The sequence below is a fragment of the Phytophthora sojae genome (genome assembly GCF_000149755.1).
Source record: "Phytophthora sojae unplaced genomic scaffold PHYSOscaffold_16, whole genome shotgun sequence".
Classification (NCBI taxonomy): domain Eukaryota; phylum Oomycota; class Peronosporomycetes; order Peronosporales; family Peronosporaceae; genus Phytophthora; species Phytophthora sojae.
The window spans coordinates 68756-85659 of NW_009258130.1; the positions used below are offsets into that span (position 1 = coordinate 68756).

Here is a 16904-nt window from a genome sequence, read left to right on the forward strand (position 1 = left end):
GCTTGCATTCTGGTCTTAACATTTACCGCTACTACCCCGTGCTGCAATACCACTCACAGGACTACTTTCACTTCTCAACTACCCAGCCAAATTTGAAGCTGCCTGCACTTATGGACAAGGGGTGATGCATTAGCTTGGCGAAAACTTGAAAAGTCTGCGTATGAGAAAGCGTACCATTATGCGCCAAGAAGAAGAAAAAGCAGTACGGAATGAACATCGCCAGCTTCGCTTGAATATCGTCGGCTGCCGTCTCCAAGACGAACGCGAGTTGATGCAGCACGGAGAAACGCAATCGGCGATAGAGGAGCACCATGAATGCCGTCAGGAAGAATATCTTCACCGCAACGAACACGGCCATATTTGCATGTGATCGAGAGAAATCAAGCGGGGTTGCACTTGCCAGCGACGGATAGTACACGGCATTGGGCAGCTGGGCTAGTACAACTTGAAATATGCCGTACATGGCCGGAATAATGCACTTGACGTACTCAACGAGGAGGAAATACTCCACCATGGATAGCGTTTCCAGCCGCGATCTCGACAGAGACATCTTGCGCGGCTTGTTTTACCGGCTCGACTATCTGGCACTCAACAAGCTGAGGAGACTGGCACTCCGCAGCCTGGGGAATCGGGATGCCGAGATTATCGATGACCCAGAGCTAGACCGCTTTGCCAGCTTGAAGTTGGACGTACTTGCCGTCAATGCCATGGAGAGACGACGGCTTGTAGAAATGCTGACAGTGCTTGAGCGCCGACGACTAGATGCCCGAAACGACGAAGCAGAGTGAATGGTTGGGAGTCGCATGAATGAGCGAGATCTTAAGTTCGATGCCGCTCCTAACGGCAAAATAGCACGAAGTGAGTGCTGGGTGGGACCCAATTGAACGGTTTGGTTAGCGAGCAGCGATACTGAAGGGCGCCTCAACAGATAGCGTACGCTATCCATTGAACTGATCGAGTCAAACAACGACAGCCCTATTGTTTCCAACACTGTCACGTGTTGGCCCTGTAAACACGCAGACAGGTACAACACGTGGAACAGCTCCGTGCTGAACACCACCACTTCCGGCAACCGCGCTTTCCAGCGCTCCTCAACGCGCACGACTCCGTGTCCGCGGCGGAGAGCGTGCGCCATGATGAATCGCATTGCCACCTTCAGTAGGAACAGCACTCACAGAAAAGCAAGTTGCTCGATTCCGTGTAGCACTTGAAAAACTGCGCTGAAGGCCGGATGAACCAATACTATCACTGTCTCCACGCCTAATACACCCTTTAGGATTCGGACATGCGCCGACAATCGGGGCGTATTTGTGAATGTCCGCCTTCCAATAACCGCGGCAAATAAACCGAAGAAGACGACAGTGAATACAAATACACCTGTAGTGAGCACGCAAGCGAAGGGGATCGGGGATACCCAGGTGATACTAATGGCCATGAGCATGACGCAATACGCCGCGGATGTAGAAAGTGTAATGACTTACGCCTGTTTCCTTGAAACCTTGAGTGGTGCGAGGAAGACGACGCTCTGTTGTATGTAGCTGAGGGTGAGCACCATGAAGATGATCGTGGATCTGATGAACCATCGATAGTTGGCTCGCCACCCGGCTTGGGGGTTGTCGAGGAGTACCAGTTCTTGTAGCAGCACGAAGGCCATCACTGGTAGTGGGGTAATCGCACATACCGTTAAGACTCGAGCAATTGACACTGAATGGACGTAGCGTTCGAGTGCACGAGCGCGCCGTCCGGTGTAAGCTCCCTGGTGACAAACTTGCATCCGTTCCCAGGCAGAAATGAGCGTCCTGGGAATACATCGAGGTGGGTGTTCGAGCACGCTTCCCTTGACGCTTCCGGTTGCTTCGAGATCGCCTGGCGCTATTACCGGCATCGCTTACTTTTCCTTTAATGTCCACAGGAGTCGATAGGCGTATTCGTTACTTCAAATAGTGTTGTGGTGCGGGCAAATATAGGAGGAGACCGACCTGCCTCGACAACCTGTTCTTTTCGTAGACGTGTTCGCACCGTTCGGTGCTAAATGCATTATTTCTACTACAGGTAAGGATGAGCACTTAAGAACGAGTTGCCCACGGTTCTTCATTTTTTTAGTATCATTCACCCGCGTCTCTTTTCCAGCTGAACAAAACCTCATGATTGATCCAGCCAGGCGAACTGGAAGCTGTAATCCACACCTAAACTCGTATGCCCACAGCCCAGTGAGACTCTAATTTATTGATAAACAAGGAAAACCACGTACCATTGTGCTTGAGGAAGAAGAAAAAGCAATAGGGGATGAACATCGCCAGCTTGGCCTGAATGTCGTCAGCGGCCGTCTCCAATACGAACGCGAGCTGGTGCAGCACCGAGAAGTGCAACCGACGATACAGTTGCAGCGCGAAGGCCATCAGAGAAAAGATTTCAAGAGAAACGAACACCAGCACGTTGGTTTGCGGTTGATGAAGATCGAGTGGCGTAGCATTCGCCAGCGAGGGGTAATAGGCGGCGTTGGGCAACCCGGATACCACGAACTGAAAGACGCCGTACATGGCTGGGATGATGCACTTGACGTACTCGACAAGAAGAAAGTACTCGATCATGGACAGTGTCCGGAGGCGAGACACCTGAGCGGCGATTTCTTTTGTTGTGAGTTGCGGAAGCGGCTGAAGACTTGAGCAGTCAACGATCGCGAGATGGGGAGCAGCCGTTCGAGACGCAGATTCGTTTGAGCGCCTCGATGACCGAGAGCTCGAGCGCTTCGCCAGCTTCAAGAGTGAAGCGCTTGATGCAAAAGCCACGGAGAGACGGCGACTAGCAGAAAGACTGATGCTGCTTGTATGCCGACGACTGGAAATGTGCAGTGACGCTGAGGAGTTGATGGTTCGTAGTCTAGCGGATGAAGGGACTCTAGAGCCTAAAACAGGCACAATCACGCTGATGGAGTGCTGCGATGGACCCAATTTTTCACTCACTCGCGTGGAGGTAAGCATGACGGAAGGACGGCGCAGCAGGTAGTGCACACTGATCATCGACCCAATCGCGTCCAGCATCGCAAGTCCGATAGTCGCCCAGATCGTAACGTGGTCGCCCTGTAAGCAAGCCGTTAGATAAAGCACGTGGAACAATTCGGTGCTGAACACCACCACTTCAGGCAAACGCGCTCTCCATCGCTCCGCGACGTTCGCAATCCCTCTACCACGACGAAGAGCGATGGCCATGACGAAGCGCATGACTACCTTCAGCAGGAAAAGAACCAGCAGGAACGCGAGCTGCTGAGCCCCATGCAGCACCTGGAACGCAGCGTTGAAGGCCGGATAAACGACGACCAGAATCGTCTCCACCACCAACACACTCTTCAATATTCGCGCGTGCGCGGATAACCGCGGCGTGCTTGCGATTGCTTCCCACCCGATGACAGCCACGAAAAAGCCGAAGAAAAGGCAAGTGAAGATGCCCATGGTGAGTACACTTGCAAACGGGATTGGGAACACCCAGGCAGCGCTAATGCCCACGAGCACGCCAAAATACGCCCCCGTCGTGAAGAGCGTGATGGCTAACGCCTGCCACGACGAGACTTTGAGAGGGGCGAGGAAGATCACGCCTTGCTGGATGTAGCTGAGGGTGAGGACCATGAAAATGACAGCAGATCGAATAAGCCAGCGGTAGTTCGCTCTCCATCCAGCAGCGGGCGGCTCGAGCGGCACCAGCTCTTGCACCAGCACAAACGCAAGGACTGGCAACGGTGTCAACAAGCAAACGGCTAGTACACGCACGAGAGATTTCGAGTGCACGTAGCGTTCGAGTGCTCGCGCTCGCCGACTCGTATAAACGCCATGGCGACTGACTTGAACGCGTTCCCACGCGATCAACAGAGGATCGCACACCTTGCGGATAAACCGACATACTCTGCTAAAGGGATGGATCATGAACGTAAAATGCTGCGAATACACGAGTGGAGGATTTCAGTCTCCCTACCTCTCACACCTGAACTACGCGAACTCGCTTCAAATAGATATACCTGGTCATAGGAGACTTTAATTTGGCGAAGATAAATATGGCAAGGTGACGGATGTTCGCTTGCATTCGTTAGCGGTGCACCGGAGTCGAATTGTGCATATTTATCTAGTAGTAAAAGTGAACTTTGTTCGTGTATGAGATGAGTACACTCAACTTCATATATCTTAAACCAGATGCATCCAGACAAAACGGAAGCTGAAGTCCACGCCTGCAGCAGCAACAAAAATGCAATCAGAGAATTATCCCCCCCTCAAATCGTACGCACCGTTGTGTTCGAGGAAGAAGAAAAAGCAGCAGGGAATAATGATCATGAACTTTGCTTGGATGTCCGCGGCAGCCGTCTCGAGTACGAACGCGAGTTGGTGCATCACGGGGAACTGCAGTCGGCAGCGTAGTATTTTTCCGAACAGGAGCATCGATAGTGCCTGGAACACCACATAGACTGCGACGTTGCGTTGAGAATCTTGAAGCTGGCGGGGAGAAATATTTGCCAGTGACGGGTAGTAGACTGCATTTGGGAGTTGTGCCAGTACGCCCGTGTAAATTCCGATCATTAGAGGAACGATGCAGGAGACGTACTCAACCAGGATAAAGTACTCCGTCATTGAGAGTGTCTGGAACCGTGCGTCTTCATCGGTGGGTTCCTCCGTAAGACAATCTCGGATCGCCTCTTCTCAGTAAAATCTGTACGATGCGATGTAGCACAGGACGGAGAAGTCGATTGTCGAGATAACTTGGAGGAGGGCCACGATAACTTCGACAGCGAGCGTCGAGCCAACTTGATATTCGAGGCGGTTGTTACGATCCTGCTCGTTAGTTTGCTTGCTGTTTCAGACAGACCGGATGACATCGGTGGGAGCGCTGACGCTGGTGGACCTCTTACAGGCACAACCGCAGAAAGTGAGCGCCTCCCAGGCACGTCGCCTCGCTTCGGAGGACCCAAAATCAAAGTCATGGGTGGGCGGCGGATGATTCGATGCATACTAAACGCTGAGGTTAGCACATCGATCAACACGAGTGTAGTTGCTGTCCAAACCGGCCTTGCAGGCATGTCATGAGGTAGACCAGGTGGAAAAGTTCTGTCGAGCAGGCAACAAGTTCAGGTAAGCGCGATTGCAACCGCACTTTGTCCTCTGCATCTTTGCTGGAGCAGCAGGCGAGAACCATCAGGAAGCGCATCAGTTTTTCAGGAAATAAAGCAGAACTATGAACGCGAGTTGCCAACCCCCGTGAAGCACGCGGAACGCGGCACTGAAAGCCGGGTATATGAGGCACATGATCCCCTCGACGGCTGAACTGCATTGCGAATTTCGGCGTTTTCGCCAGCGTTTGGCTCCCAAACACCACGACAACGCAGACGACGAAGACAATGCCGAACACGCCTCCAGTGAGCTCAAACACAAAGGGCACGGGGAAGACCCAGACGTCCATGATCGCCAGAAGCACGATGAAATAGCAGCTCACGCAGATCCACGTGATGGCCAACGCCTGGCCGAGCGTGACGTTGAGCATTGTGAGGAAGCTCGACGCTTGCTGGAGACAGCTCAGCGTGAGCAGAACGAAGACGAAGACGTTGCGGAGGATCCAGCCCGAGTTGCGCCTCCAGCCGTCGCTCGGCGGGTTCAGCGGCAGCATCTCCGTGGTCACGACGAAACCCAACACGGGCACTGGAGTAAGCAGACAAACCGCCAGCACCCGAGTGAGAGACACCGTGTGGCAGTAGCGCTCCAGCGCGCGAGCCCGCCGCGCAGTGTACGCTCCTCGGTGGCTCACCTGCGTGCACTCCCAGGCTCCGTACTTCGCCATGCGCACGCGCACACGAAGCGCTGAAACTTGTTCGTCTTTGTCTCCCTAGGGTCCTCGATCGTCCACTTCAACGGATCGTCCACTTCAACTTCAACCTGACAATCCTCAGATTTCGCCTCCACCAATCACAGCGCGGGCTTGCACATCAACGCGACCAACACTCTTCCATTCTTCAATTCCGGGACGAACATGGGGGGCTCTGCTGCTCCTGCGGGCGACTGGGCGCTGTGGCAGATGGTGGACTCGCTGTACCCGACGGGGGGCTTCGCGCACTCGCTGGGGCTGGAGGCTGCGACGCAGGAGGGGCTCGTGTCCTCGTCCTCCTCCCTGCGCGACTTCCTGTCCGCGTCGCTGCACCAGAGCGCCAACTTCGCGCTGCCCATTGTCTTCTCCTCGCATCAGATCGGCGCGGAATCAGACCCCGCGGCGCTCGTGGAGGCCGCGCTGCAGCTCAACAGCCGCGCCACCGCGCTCTACTCGAACCACGTGGCGCGCAAGGCCTCGCTGGCCCAGGGCGCGGCGCTGCTGAGACTCGCGCTGTCCACGTACGCGCCGAGCCACCCGCGCGTGCAGACGCTGCTGAGCCTCCGCAAAGAGGCCAAGAAGCGCAAACAGCCGGGCGTGCACCACGCCGTGCTCTTCGGACTGGTCTGCGGCCTGCTGGGCGTGGAGGCCGAGCCCACGCAGCGCATGTACCTGTTCGTGACCACGCGCGACGTGCTGAGCGCGGCCACGCGACTCAATCTGGTGGGACCGATGGAGGCTGCCAAGCTGCAGTTCGAGGCCACGCCGTTGCTGGAGAAGGTGTTCCAGGAGAAGAAGAACCGCCCGGTAGAGCTGTCCTACTCGTCGGCACCCGTGCTGGACCTCGTCCAGGCGATGCACGACCAGCTCTACACGCGCATTTTCAACAGCTAGCAGTGCGTCGGAGGCGACCTGAAAAGGTGTGTGAGAGACGATAAGGGAGGGAAGGTAGAGCTGATGACGATGTGGCGTATCGTGCAACCTTGCAGCGGGGCTGGTGGGTGGAGACCCTTCTCTGTCAATATGAACCAAGATGCAGATTACACAGGTGTGTCTACGATTCTCCTCCAAGCGCTCTTTGATCTTGTTGTATGTATTGTGTATTGCTCGAAGAGTCGGTGGTGAGGTGAAGCGACGGATTCCCTATTTTGCATTTGATCCAGGAGGCGATGGAAGGCGAGCTTGGAGATGGCGGCGGCGTACCGCCCGATGTCGCTCAAGAGCTGAATGAAGAAGGGCACGAGGGCCAGGAAGTGGCTGAGCAGGAAGCTGAGCAGGAGGCACCGGACTACGCGACGCCGGAGCTTGTGCGACCGCTGGCGAACTGGGAGATTTCCAGGGACCACCTCGTATTCGCTGATATGTGCGGGCTTGACACAGGCAAGCGCCATATTCTGCACGTACTGGAGCCGCGACTTGAGGGAGAGCACGGCAGTGTTCTGCTCACCGCAGCAGGGAACACCGTCCAGCTACTCACTATGATGCCGCAAGTTGCACCCTCAGGCTCAAGTGTACAGTCGCGTCGCTATTTGTTCGGCTTCGGCGGTAGTGGCATCGGCAGCCTGGCGGTTCATCCATCGGGGGAGTTTTTTGCTGTGGGCGAGAAAGGGGTCAAGCCCAACATCTCGATTTACCGCTATCCGCAGATAACGGTGTCCCAGGTGCTACGAAATGGCACGGAACGCGCTTATGCTAGTGTGGAATTCAGCCAGGATGGCGAAACGCTGGCATCAGTGGGCAGTGCCCCAGATTTCTTGCTCACTGTATGGAATTGGCGGGAGGAGCAAACTGTGCTCCGATGCAAGGCGTTCGGGCAGGACGTGTTTAGTGTTCGGTTTGCGCCGACCGACAGCGGCTTTCTCGCGACCAGTGGCGTTGGGCACATCCGTCTCTGGAAAATGGCAGCCACTTTCACGGGGCTGAAGTTGCAAGGTGACATTGGCAAGTTTGGCAAAAGCGAGCTGAGCGACATCGAAGCTTTCTGTGTTCTCCCTGATAAGAAAGTGTTGAGTGGAACGGAGCGCGGTGTACTGCTGCTCTGGGACGGCAACTTCATCAAGTGCGAGATCTTGACATCACGTCGCCACCTTCCACACGCCGGTACGATTAATGTGGTAGATTTTGACGAAGCTGAGGGGCTTATCGTGACGGCGGGAAAAGATGGATTCGTGCGGTTTTGGAGTTTTAACTCGATCGACAGCGCAGACGTTGCGACCGACGAGACTGTTGCGCTCGTCCCCATGAGGCGCCAGATCCAGATCAAACCACAAATGGACATCCGCGCGGTGGTGAAAGAAGACAGTGGTCGCTATCTTCTGCAAGATGGCGTGGGTGGCGTTCATTTGTTGGTGCTTAAAAGCAATGACGAGCATCAAGTCGAGTTTGACTATGTTGCTAATGACACAGGTCGTGCAACGGGGATAGCCTGCTCACCGTACGAACACATTGCAGCAACTTGTGGAGAAGATGGGAGCGTTCGTGCGTGGGACTACGTTTCTGGGGCTTGTTTGATGACTGTGTTCCCGGAGCAATCATTCACCGACGAAAAAAACAATAGCAACGACCGAGCGAGTCTCGCACCAGCGTCCACGATCACATGGACACCAAACAGCGCTGCAGTCATCAATGATACCATAACGCAAAGTCGTCAAGTGGCTGTGGGGTTTGATGATGGTCTTGTGCGCGTTATGCTAATGGACATTGACCACCGTGCATGGGTGCGCATTAACATTTTCAAGCCCCATAGCAAACGCGTGACGTGCATGGCGTATTCACACTCGGGGTCGGCGTTCGTTACAGCTAGTGCCGATGGAACTTTCTTCCTCTTCCAAGTTGTGCCAAACATTAAATCGTCGAAGTTTTCTAAATACCCGTGTGAATACGAGCCTTACGGGTTCCAGCGTGTGCCTGCGGCGGTAATAGCAGTTTGCTGGCGCGGTGACGACGAAGCCATTCTTGCCACGCTAGCGAATGGCCAGGTATTGGAATTCTTCTTGCCGTCTGGCGAGCTATATGCGAAGACGACCGGCGACAAAGAGGACGCTGATTCGTTTGAGACTGCCCATGAGAGTGATGAACCTGCTCTTATCGCTGGGACCAAATCGGCTGAACGAGAGTCATATGAGCTTCATCTGTCTTCTCGTGAGTGGGCGCTGCGTCAGCGCAAGCGCTTCATGAGCGTAAAAGAGCTAGACACACTCGAAGCCCAGTACCCAAGCATCACCGCCCCACAGGTAGAAGACAAAATTCGCAACCAGTTCCAAGTAGAGATAAAACCTGGAAATCCAGGAAGCAAGGCTTTGGCAGCACTTTACACGGTGGTGCCCGAGAAAGACAAAGGCAAGCCTCTTAGCCGCGCAAGCAAAGATCGCATCTACCTGAGTTGCCAAGCGCCACTGGATGGAAATTTGTTCGTGGCTCAGCATGATTTGCCTACACCATTCCAAGAGCTTGCATCAGAAACCGGGGGCAACATTACATCACTGGAGCTGTCAACATCGGAAAAGTTCCTCTTGTGCGGCATGTCAAACGGGAAATTCCAGATTCGCAGCGCTCGCAGACCCCATGCCTTCCTAAGCGGTGAATTTCATGACTACGCTGCCTCGAGTGCCGACGGAAGACTCCATCTAGCGCTATCCTTCGACGACTCGTATGCAATTACTGTGGGGAGTGACGGCAATCTAAGTATTTGCCGAGTATACAGCGAAAAGGTCGAGGAAGCATCCGCGGTACTCTCGGGTAAGTTTGAGAGTATGATAGCTGAAGCTACTATTGCGCGCGACCAGGCTTTCGAGAAGCAGGAAGCTGTGGTGACTATGCAGCAGAAAGCTATGTCTGACGATAAAAGTGACGACGATCCGAGTAATAGTGGGGGAGGTGCTTCAAACACAGACCTTAGTGCCTTACCAGCCTTCCACGGAGCAAAGGCCTATGCAGCGTACATCGAGAACAAACTGTCACCCAGTGTCGCTGCTGCCATGGATAACGAAGAATTCCAGGGAGTGATCCGCTTTGTTAGCGATGCGAGGAGTACCGAAGGACTGCCAAACGTGACACCTCGTCATGGCGACAGCGCAGGTAAAACTGGAGTCCCCGGCGCAGGTTTGATTCAACTAGGGGTGGCAGATTTGGCGAACCCTAGGGAGGCGTACACAATCGAGGACGCAAAACTAAAGAGTGAAGCCGACGCCCGAGCTCGATCAACCTTAAGCAAACAAGACTCAACTCGTGCGGTGCTCAGCAAGATGCGAAAACAACTTCAGGAGCTCCAGGCACAAGACGCGGCTCTTCCATCTCAGAGTCGCGTAGACCCAGAAGAGTGGGAAATCGATTTGGACTACGGAGATCTGCTTACTAGACAGGGCGACGAAGCTTGCGATGAGGTGCGCAAGGAACTTGCGTTCGCCGTGGAGAAAGAGGAGCTATTGCTACTGAAGATGCGCGAAACTTACGTTGGTCCGTTGGCTGTAGAGTTGCTGACGCTGCGTGCTTTTGAGAGTGGTCTGAGCGTACAGTCCTTTCGTACGATGAAGATGCCCGTCACGTTACAAAAGCGACTGGCGGAGATACACATCGCCGACGCAGCAAAGAAGCAGGCATCGGTTGGGTTGAAGCCCGCAGGTTCGACGAGGCGTCCGTCGGTGCTGGATATCATGGAGAAGGACACACCGCTAGATGAGGCGTTCCCGTTAAAAGAGGACGAGCGCCGCATGATAATGAGCTATCATGAACCTGCTGTTGATGGTACTCATGGTGGTGCAGGTTGGTCTCCTGCAGCACAGGAGAGCGGGGGCTCGAAGTCAGTTCACGGTTTTGAAGCACGAAAACGGCTTCGCACCGAGAGGAAAGAACGACTCGCGCGCTGGCGGAGTAATAAACCTGGCGAGGATGCTGATGATCCGCGTGATGTTGTCGCCATCGCGTTCGCCCAACGCAACATGGGAGACTACAAGCTGAAAACTGCTGCTGATTACGTCGTTCCTGAACACCAGCGCGTCAATGCGGTGAAGAAGCTGAGACAGATGGCGCTGCTGGAGGAGAGCTTGTACTCAGCACGGCTGCGCTTCAACGCTAAGGTGCTCGAGCTTCGAGAACTAAAGGTGCAGCTGATTAACGAACTACGCCACGACCAGGAACGACTGGTCAAGCTCCGTGCTACATTGGCTGCAGGAGATGATGGTAGCTCTGCACAACCTCCTCCGCCACCCAGTGGTCTCAGCATCGATCTTCGCGAGTGGCCGGAGCAGCGCGAGCGCGTGAGTGATGGCGATATTGAACTATTCCTGAAGGAGAAGAAGGTGATATCGCACTCCCAGACCCAGTCCGCAGACGCTAACGTGTCCATGACACGTCTAAGTGGAGCTGAAAACCCCCACCAAACGTCGGATCGGTCCATTGCAGCAGTCGCACGAGCGCTTGAAGGACCGAACTCGACTTTGACTGCTGGGAATGAGGTGTTGACTGGACTTACCATCGGCCACTTGCACCTGCAGATGGAGGACGGCGCTGCAGTGGCTTCCGCTGCTACTGTATCAGCTCCGGCGACAGGATCCCAGGCGCTTGGCTCGAATGGAGGCAACTTTGACGAAGACGACGTGTCTGTGCGTGAATACTTGATGCGACAGGAAGCCCTCTTACTGGAACGCAAGCAGCGTCGAGAGATAGTTGCGTTCGACGCGGCTGTTGCCCACCTACGGCGCGAAAAGCTGGCACTTGAAGTCGGCTTCAAGCAAGCAGAGCTGCGGTTGTTTACGCTTTTCAGCGAACTATCGTTGCTGGAATCGTTCGAAAGCAAGGAGAACCTGTTGAGCAGCAAGTTGGAAAAGAGCAAGAGTGAGAAGGCGCAGATTGTGGCGGAGCTGCGAGATGTGCAGGAGTTGTTGGCAAGCAAAAAGCGCGAGCTCGACGAGTGGTCGCGGCAAGAACGAGCCGTGCAGGGGGAGTTCCTTACGCTGGTAAATGGCGGTACGGGGTCTAGTACTACGCCACACCCAAGCTTCTCAGCGCTGCAAAAGCTGTTTAAACGCAAGATCAAGCGAGCCAAGAAAAAACCTACAGCTTCGGGAAAAGATGATGGGAAGGATGGCAATGGGCAGTCGCCCGAGAGCGCGCGCGATGGCGAGGAGCAAGAAGAGGAAGAAGAAGAGGAGGAAGACGAGGACGAGGACTACGATGAGGACGACGACGATGACGACGAAGAGGAAGAAGATACATGCCCACCTGGGTGCGACTTGACACTATACGAGAAGGTGCTCGCGCTGCGCGAGAAGCGCGCAGACGTAGATGACGCGGTGGGGGAGCTCAACAAGGCCATCGAGGAACTACGAAAGGCCGGTGAGCGCCAGGCCGCCAAGCAACGCGCCATTGACAAGGAATTGGCGGCGACAGAGCAAGATACCCAGCAGTTCCAGAGCGAAAAACAGTCGCGGTTCAACCAGTTAGACGTTGTTGTGGCGCTCAGCACCAGACAATTACGGTGCTTGGAATCCCCTTCACCGAACCAGCTAAACTGGCTGCTCCCCGCTCAAGCCGCGGGTTGCCTTGTGTTTACGACACAAGCCTTCGCCGCGCTGACCGAGCGCATCGAGTCTTTGCAGGCCGAGAACAAGCAGCTCCGCCAGCAGTTCCGCGATCTCCATAAGCAGCAGAGCGTGCTAGCTCGAGAGAAGCGCCTGCAGCAAGAAACCATCGCACGATCGCAGGAACGGAGTGAGCAGCTGCAGCGACTGAAGTTCGGGCAGCTCGTAGATCTGGAAGTGCTGGATCGGGCCTGTGACGCATCGGCAGTGGATGAGCTGCAGGCCCGCGTGAAGTTGCGCGAGGTGGAAGGCGAGCGTACGCTGCGCCGCGTCAAGCAGATGCACCCGCAGCTCCAGCACGCAATCCTGCAGGCAACCGAGCAGAACACAGCGCTGCTAGCGCAAATCGCAGCTCTGACCGAGCGCCAGGCTGAGCTGGAGCGCGAGCTCAATCGCAGCCAGGGCAGTGGCAGCGGCAGTGGGGGCGACGGCAGCGGGTTGCTGAGCCTGGAGGACGACGCGGCTCTCGCCGAGCGCGAGATGAAGGAGCGCAACAAGCTCGTGCGGCTAGTCAAGCTGCAGGCGAGGGAGGTGGAGGCGCTCAAGCAGGAGATCGGGCTGCTGCGCGGCAAGGACGGCAAGGTGTACGCGCCCCGGGTCTGACGTGCTGGTGTTAACAGGAACTTCAACTCCTTGTTGAAGTGCAAAATCAAGGCTTCTCATTGGTCTCTTTACCAACCCTCTATTACGTGCCCAATTGCAGTTTTTGCTTTGCTTATACATCCTTGTTAGGAGTGCGACGTTCGATAGAAAAGCGGCCGCCAGGTTTCTCACTTTTGACTTTTCAAGGCAACAGACAGAGCCCAAGACCAAGTCCAGGAGCAGCGCGACCGAGCGGCGTGGATGCCGCGCCGGACCTGAAGAAGCCACGAGGCACGCAGACGAGAAATCAACGCGCAAGATGGCCACGCGCGCCAAGAAGCGCCAGCGCGCGCACCAACGTCAAAAGCCCGGGGCCTTGTGGGCGCTGGAGGAGGAGGAGGACCACCTGCTGCACATGGACCCGAGTCTCATGACGGAGCGGCAGCAGCTCGCGTTCCTGCTGCGCACCACGGCGCACGAGGCGTCGGACGCGTCGCACTCGAGCGACGAGAGCTCCGAGGACGAGGTCGTGGCGTCCCCGCGCCGTCTCAAGAAGCCTCGACGGATACAGCGAGTCAGTAGCATGGAGGAGCACGCAGCAGCGACGCCTGTCCATCGAGGGCGCGGACGCCCACCCAAGCACAAGAAAAGCCCTCGATCCGCTGCGATGATGACGAAGCTGTGCGTGTCGACGCAGAAGTCCTCGCAGCAGGACTTGACGCAGCTGCAGGACAAGTCGAGTCCGTCCAGCTCGGACGACTTGGCACATCTGGACGCGGCGCGCTCATTCGCTGCCGCAAGGACGCCGCGCTGCGCACTGTGCTGCGACTACGACACGGCGTACGAGGCGTCGTTCTCGGACGCGCTATTCCTGTGCCCCGCGTGCGACCAGAAGTACCCGACCCAGCAGGCCCTCGGCCGCCGCGCGTGCGTGACCTAGGCGCCGCAGGACCAAGCGGCGATGATGGAGATGAAACTGAGAGAGAGCGCCAGATGAAGCCACGGGGAGAACACGCGAGCCCCCGACCGACAGCGCCGCCGCTGCCCGCCCCAGTTGATATTTATTTGTTTATTTCTTTTTCCAGTGTCGTTGAGGAGAGCGGCTACGGCGAAAGGAGAACCAGACCACAACCGTATAACAATGCACAACATGACAAGACATGATACTTATACCCGCTGCTTTGAGCCCTAGCAACCAGCGCTGGTGGTACGGAGTCTGCAGCACCTCTGTCGCTGCCGGCACATCGGCCAAAGATGCACAGTGCGGTGCGGCGCTTCACGCTCAATTGCCCATCTCCCTCGCCCCGACTATGTGGCCTCTATTTTTAGCCCAATCAGCGACCTTGGCCTCCTCAGAGTTTTATTCCACGTTGCTTCCGGAGCTTGAGCCGAGGTGCCGCTGCTGCAGCCATGGCGCCCTCGTTCCCACCGGGGAAGCCCCCGTCGTACTCCAAGCTGGGCCACGAGGTGCGTGCTGCCACCTGCCTATATGTTGGGTTGTATTGTGTATTGACCGCTGCTGCTGCTGCTGTAGCCCGATGACCACGCGGATGACGACTACGTGGCCGAGCAGCGGCGCGCCCAGCAGGTTGAGCGGCAGAAGCAGGACGAGAGTCTGGACGAGCTGCACTCGGCCGTCAAGCGGCTAGGAGACATGAGTCTCAATATCAGCACGGAGCTGGACACGCAGAACAAGTGAGCGACAAGAGAAGAGGAGGAGGAGAAGGCGAAGGAGAAGAAGACTGACTATTATGTTCCTTCTTGTTACTTCTGCTGCTGCTGCTGAACAGGATGCTGGACGACCTGAACGACGACACAGACAAGGCCAAGCAGGCGCTGGAGGCCGTGACAAAACAGACGCAGGAGCTGATCAAGCAGTCGGGCGGCATGAAGAACTTCATCGTTATTATTGTGCTGGTGCTCATCCTGCTGCTGCTGACGTACTTGGTGATCATGACATGAGGCCGGCCGGCCGGCAGTCACTTGCGAGAGAGTTGGGGTAATATATTTGACGCTGCGAGACGCCATGAATTGTTTTGCACCGGATGCTGGAGGACAGTGGAGGACAAAGTCGGCGTCCTCCGGAGCAGCAGGCAGGCAGACTGGCAGGCAGGTGTAGGAAGACGACAGGGGATGAAGGATTTACAGGCATCCATTCAATCATATCGAATCCATACAGACAGCTATAGACAAGACAGACACGCCGAGGCCGCGCTCTTCCATCGTCCATGTGCCGCCGTCCTCCTTCTTCCAGTCACTCGAAAGACTTTACAACCTCCATCCAGCACCTGCACTTGGCGCTTGCTCCCCGCCCCGCACTTCCTTTCCCCCTTCCCAGTGCTCCCTTTAATGATCCATCCCGTCCCTCTCTTCTCCTTCTCCCTTCTTCTCGCCGTCGGCTATGTCATACACACTCGGCCGAGCGCCTGCTGCGTCGGGTACTTCTGATCGCACGCCGGGCACAGGAACAGCGGCGCGTCGCAGAACGGCTCCAGGTCGCCGCACAGCGCGCAGAAGGCCGAGCCGCCGAGCATGGCCACGTCGCTGGCGCTGGAGGGGCTCGTCTTGTCCTGCTTGAGCGCGGCCTCGCGCTCCGCCTTGACGCTGCGCATCTTCTCGGCCTTTAAACTGGCGGCCACCGCCGCCGCCACCGCCGCGTCCGCCGACCGGGTATTATGGCTCCGCGGGGACATCCTGACTGGCGGCCGCGCCTGGTGCAGCGCGTGGCTGCGCGCGTGCGGGGGCAGCTTGATAGAGTTCTTGGGCGGTCTGCCGCGACCGCAATAAATCACGGGAGCGTCCCCTGTCCTGGGCGACGTCTTCCCTGTCGTGCTGCCACTACTTGCACCTGCGTAGTGAGTACCATAAAATGCAACAGCAACAAAAGCAACAAAAAAAATAACGGCCGGTTAGCACTAGCTTAAAACCAGGTTAGAGATGGATAGAGAGAAAGAAAAGATTCCTTGTCTTACGGGTGGCGCGCGACTTGCTGCGCTTGGCTGGACGTCGTCGACGTGGTGGTTCGTCCTCCTCATCGTCGTCGCTGGAGGAGCTGGAGCCGCTGGAGCTGCCGGACGCGTCCGACGGCGCCGTGGCGCGCAGCAGGAAGGCCAGCTGCTGCCGCTCCGTCATGACGCGCGGGTCCAGCGAGTCTTCGGCCGCGGCGGCGCGGCGCGGGCGCTTGCCGGCGAGCATGGGGCGTCAGGAGGGCGGAGGTGTTAACGCGAGGTTAGGTGGTGCTAACCGGGGCCGATGCACCTCAATGCTCGGCGATGTCGCTCGGTGGACGCCAGCGCTGCTACTGCTGGAGGCACTCGCTCGGCTCGGAACTGCCTGCTGTATGGCCGTTGGCCGAGAGCGTAGCCCAGCGCGCTTATTGGTGCGAAAATCTGCGAAACGAAGAAGGGCTAAAGAAGACGCGCAAGTGCCACTGTGTCTCGGCTAAGTGCGAGCTGAACCGATACAATCCAGCAGTGTGATTTTCCCTCGCGCACTGCAACGTCGGCGCCGATTCGCGATTGCCACGCTGTTGCCGTCGCGAAGGACGTTTGTTTGGCTTGCACCTCGTTGCCATCGACGGGGGAAGGTCGCACCTTGCAACTACTGTTAGTTGCCGTTGCCGTGCGGCATTTATTAATACCATGTTGCCGTCTTTAGGGGTTCGGCTGATTCCGCCGAGATACGGCTCATTACGCTCGAGAAGACTCTGCGATCGGTCCAAGCAGAAGCAACACACAGGGGATAAGAAGTTTCGAGCGAGGCTTTGGTTGGGCGATGATTGGGTGCACTGCAACGCATAGAGTGTGTGTTGCGCTCTTCAAGCACCAACGTTTCTCGATCGAGTTTGAGGTCCAGCGAGAAAATGATAAACACATCGAGCACTAACTTCGTTCATTTGTCCGGAGA

General features: G+C 56.3%; 8 protein-coding genes across 8 annotated transcripts; 3 read left to right on the forward strand and 5 right to left on the reverse strand.

Moving 5' to 3' along the window:
• Positions 1-166: 166 nt before the first annotated feature.
• PHYSODRAFT_372887 (hypothetical protein) lies at positions 167-538 on the reverse strand (the record flags this gene model as incomplete). The annotated part of the gene is made up of 1 exon (XM_009540635.1): positions 167-538. A coding segment is annotated over one exon (372 nt), but the record flags the coding sequence as incomplete, so codon positions are not given.
• Positions 539-2154: 1616 nt separating this feature from the next.
• PHYSODRAFT_375281 (hypothetical protein) lies at positions 2155-2603 on the reverse strand (the record flags this gene model as incomplete). Its single annotated transcript, XM_009540636.1, has 2 exons — positions 2155-2186; positions 2252-2603. Coding segments are annotated over 2 exons (384 nt in total), but the record flags the coding sequence as incomplete, so codon positions are not given.
• A 714-nt stretch (positions 2604-3317) lies between these two features.
• PHYSODRAFT_533825 (hypothetical protein) lies at positions 3318-3917 on the reverse strand (the record flags this gene model as incomplete). The annotated part of the gene is made up of 1 exon (XM_009540637.1): positions 3318-3917. A coding segment is annotated over one exon (600 nt), but the record flags the coding sequence as incomplete, so codon positions are not given.
• A 1295-nt stretch (positions 3918-5212) lies between these two features.
• On the reverse strand, positions 5213-5814 carry PHYSODRAFT_320094 (hypothetical protein; the record flags this gene model as incomplete). Its single annotated transcript, XM_009540638.1, has 2 exons — positions 5213-5259; positions 5298-5814. 2 exons carry the CDS (start codon positions 5812-5814, stop codon positions 5213-5215), a joined length of 564 nt encoding a protein of 187 aa, XP_009538933.1.
• A 189-nt stretch (positions 5815-6003) lies between these two features.
• Positions 6004-6732, forward strand: PHYSODRAFT_533886 (hypothetical protein; the record flags this gene model as incomplete). The annotated part of the gene is made up of 1 exon (XM_009540639.1): positions 6004-6732. One exon carries the CDS (start codon positions 6004-6006, stop codon positions 6730-6732), a length of 729 nt encoding a protein of 242 aa, XP_009538934.1.
• Positions 6733-13413: 6681 nt separating this feature from the next.
• On the forward strand, positions 13414-13938 carry PHYSODRAFT_533697 (hypothetical protein; the record flags this gene model as incomplete). The annotated part of the gene is made up of 1 exon (XM_009540640.1): positions 13414-13938. One exon carries the CDS (start codon positions 13414-13416, stop codon positions 13936-13938), a length of 525 nt encoding a protein of 174 aa, XP_009538935.1.
• A 470-nt stretch (positions 13939-14408) lies between these two features.
• On the forward strand, positions 14409-14831 carry PHYSODRAFT_461318 (hypothetical protein; the record flags this gene model as incomplete). Its single annotated transcript, XM_009540641.1, has 3 exons — positions 14409-14465; positions 14533-14693; positions 14789-14831. Coding segments are annotated over 3 exons (261 nt in total), but the record flags the coding sequence as incomplete, so codon positions are not given.
• A 515-nt stretch (positions 14832-15346) lies between these two features.
• Positions 15347-16193, reverse strand: PHYSODRAFT_566486 (hypothetical protein; the record flags this gene model as incomplete). The annotated part of the gene is made up of 2 exons (XM_009540642.1): positions 15347-15846; positions 15971-16193. The coding sequence occupies 2 exons, from the start codon at positions 16191-16193 to the stop codon at positions 15398-15400; spliced, it is 672 nt and encodes a 223-aa protein (XP_009538937.1). The 3' UTR covers positions 15347-15397.
• Between the last annotated feature and the right edge of the window lie 711 nt (positions 16194-16904).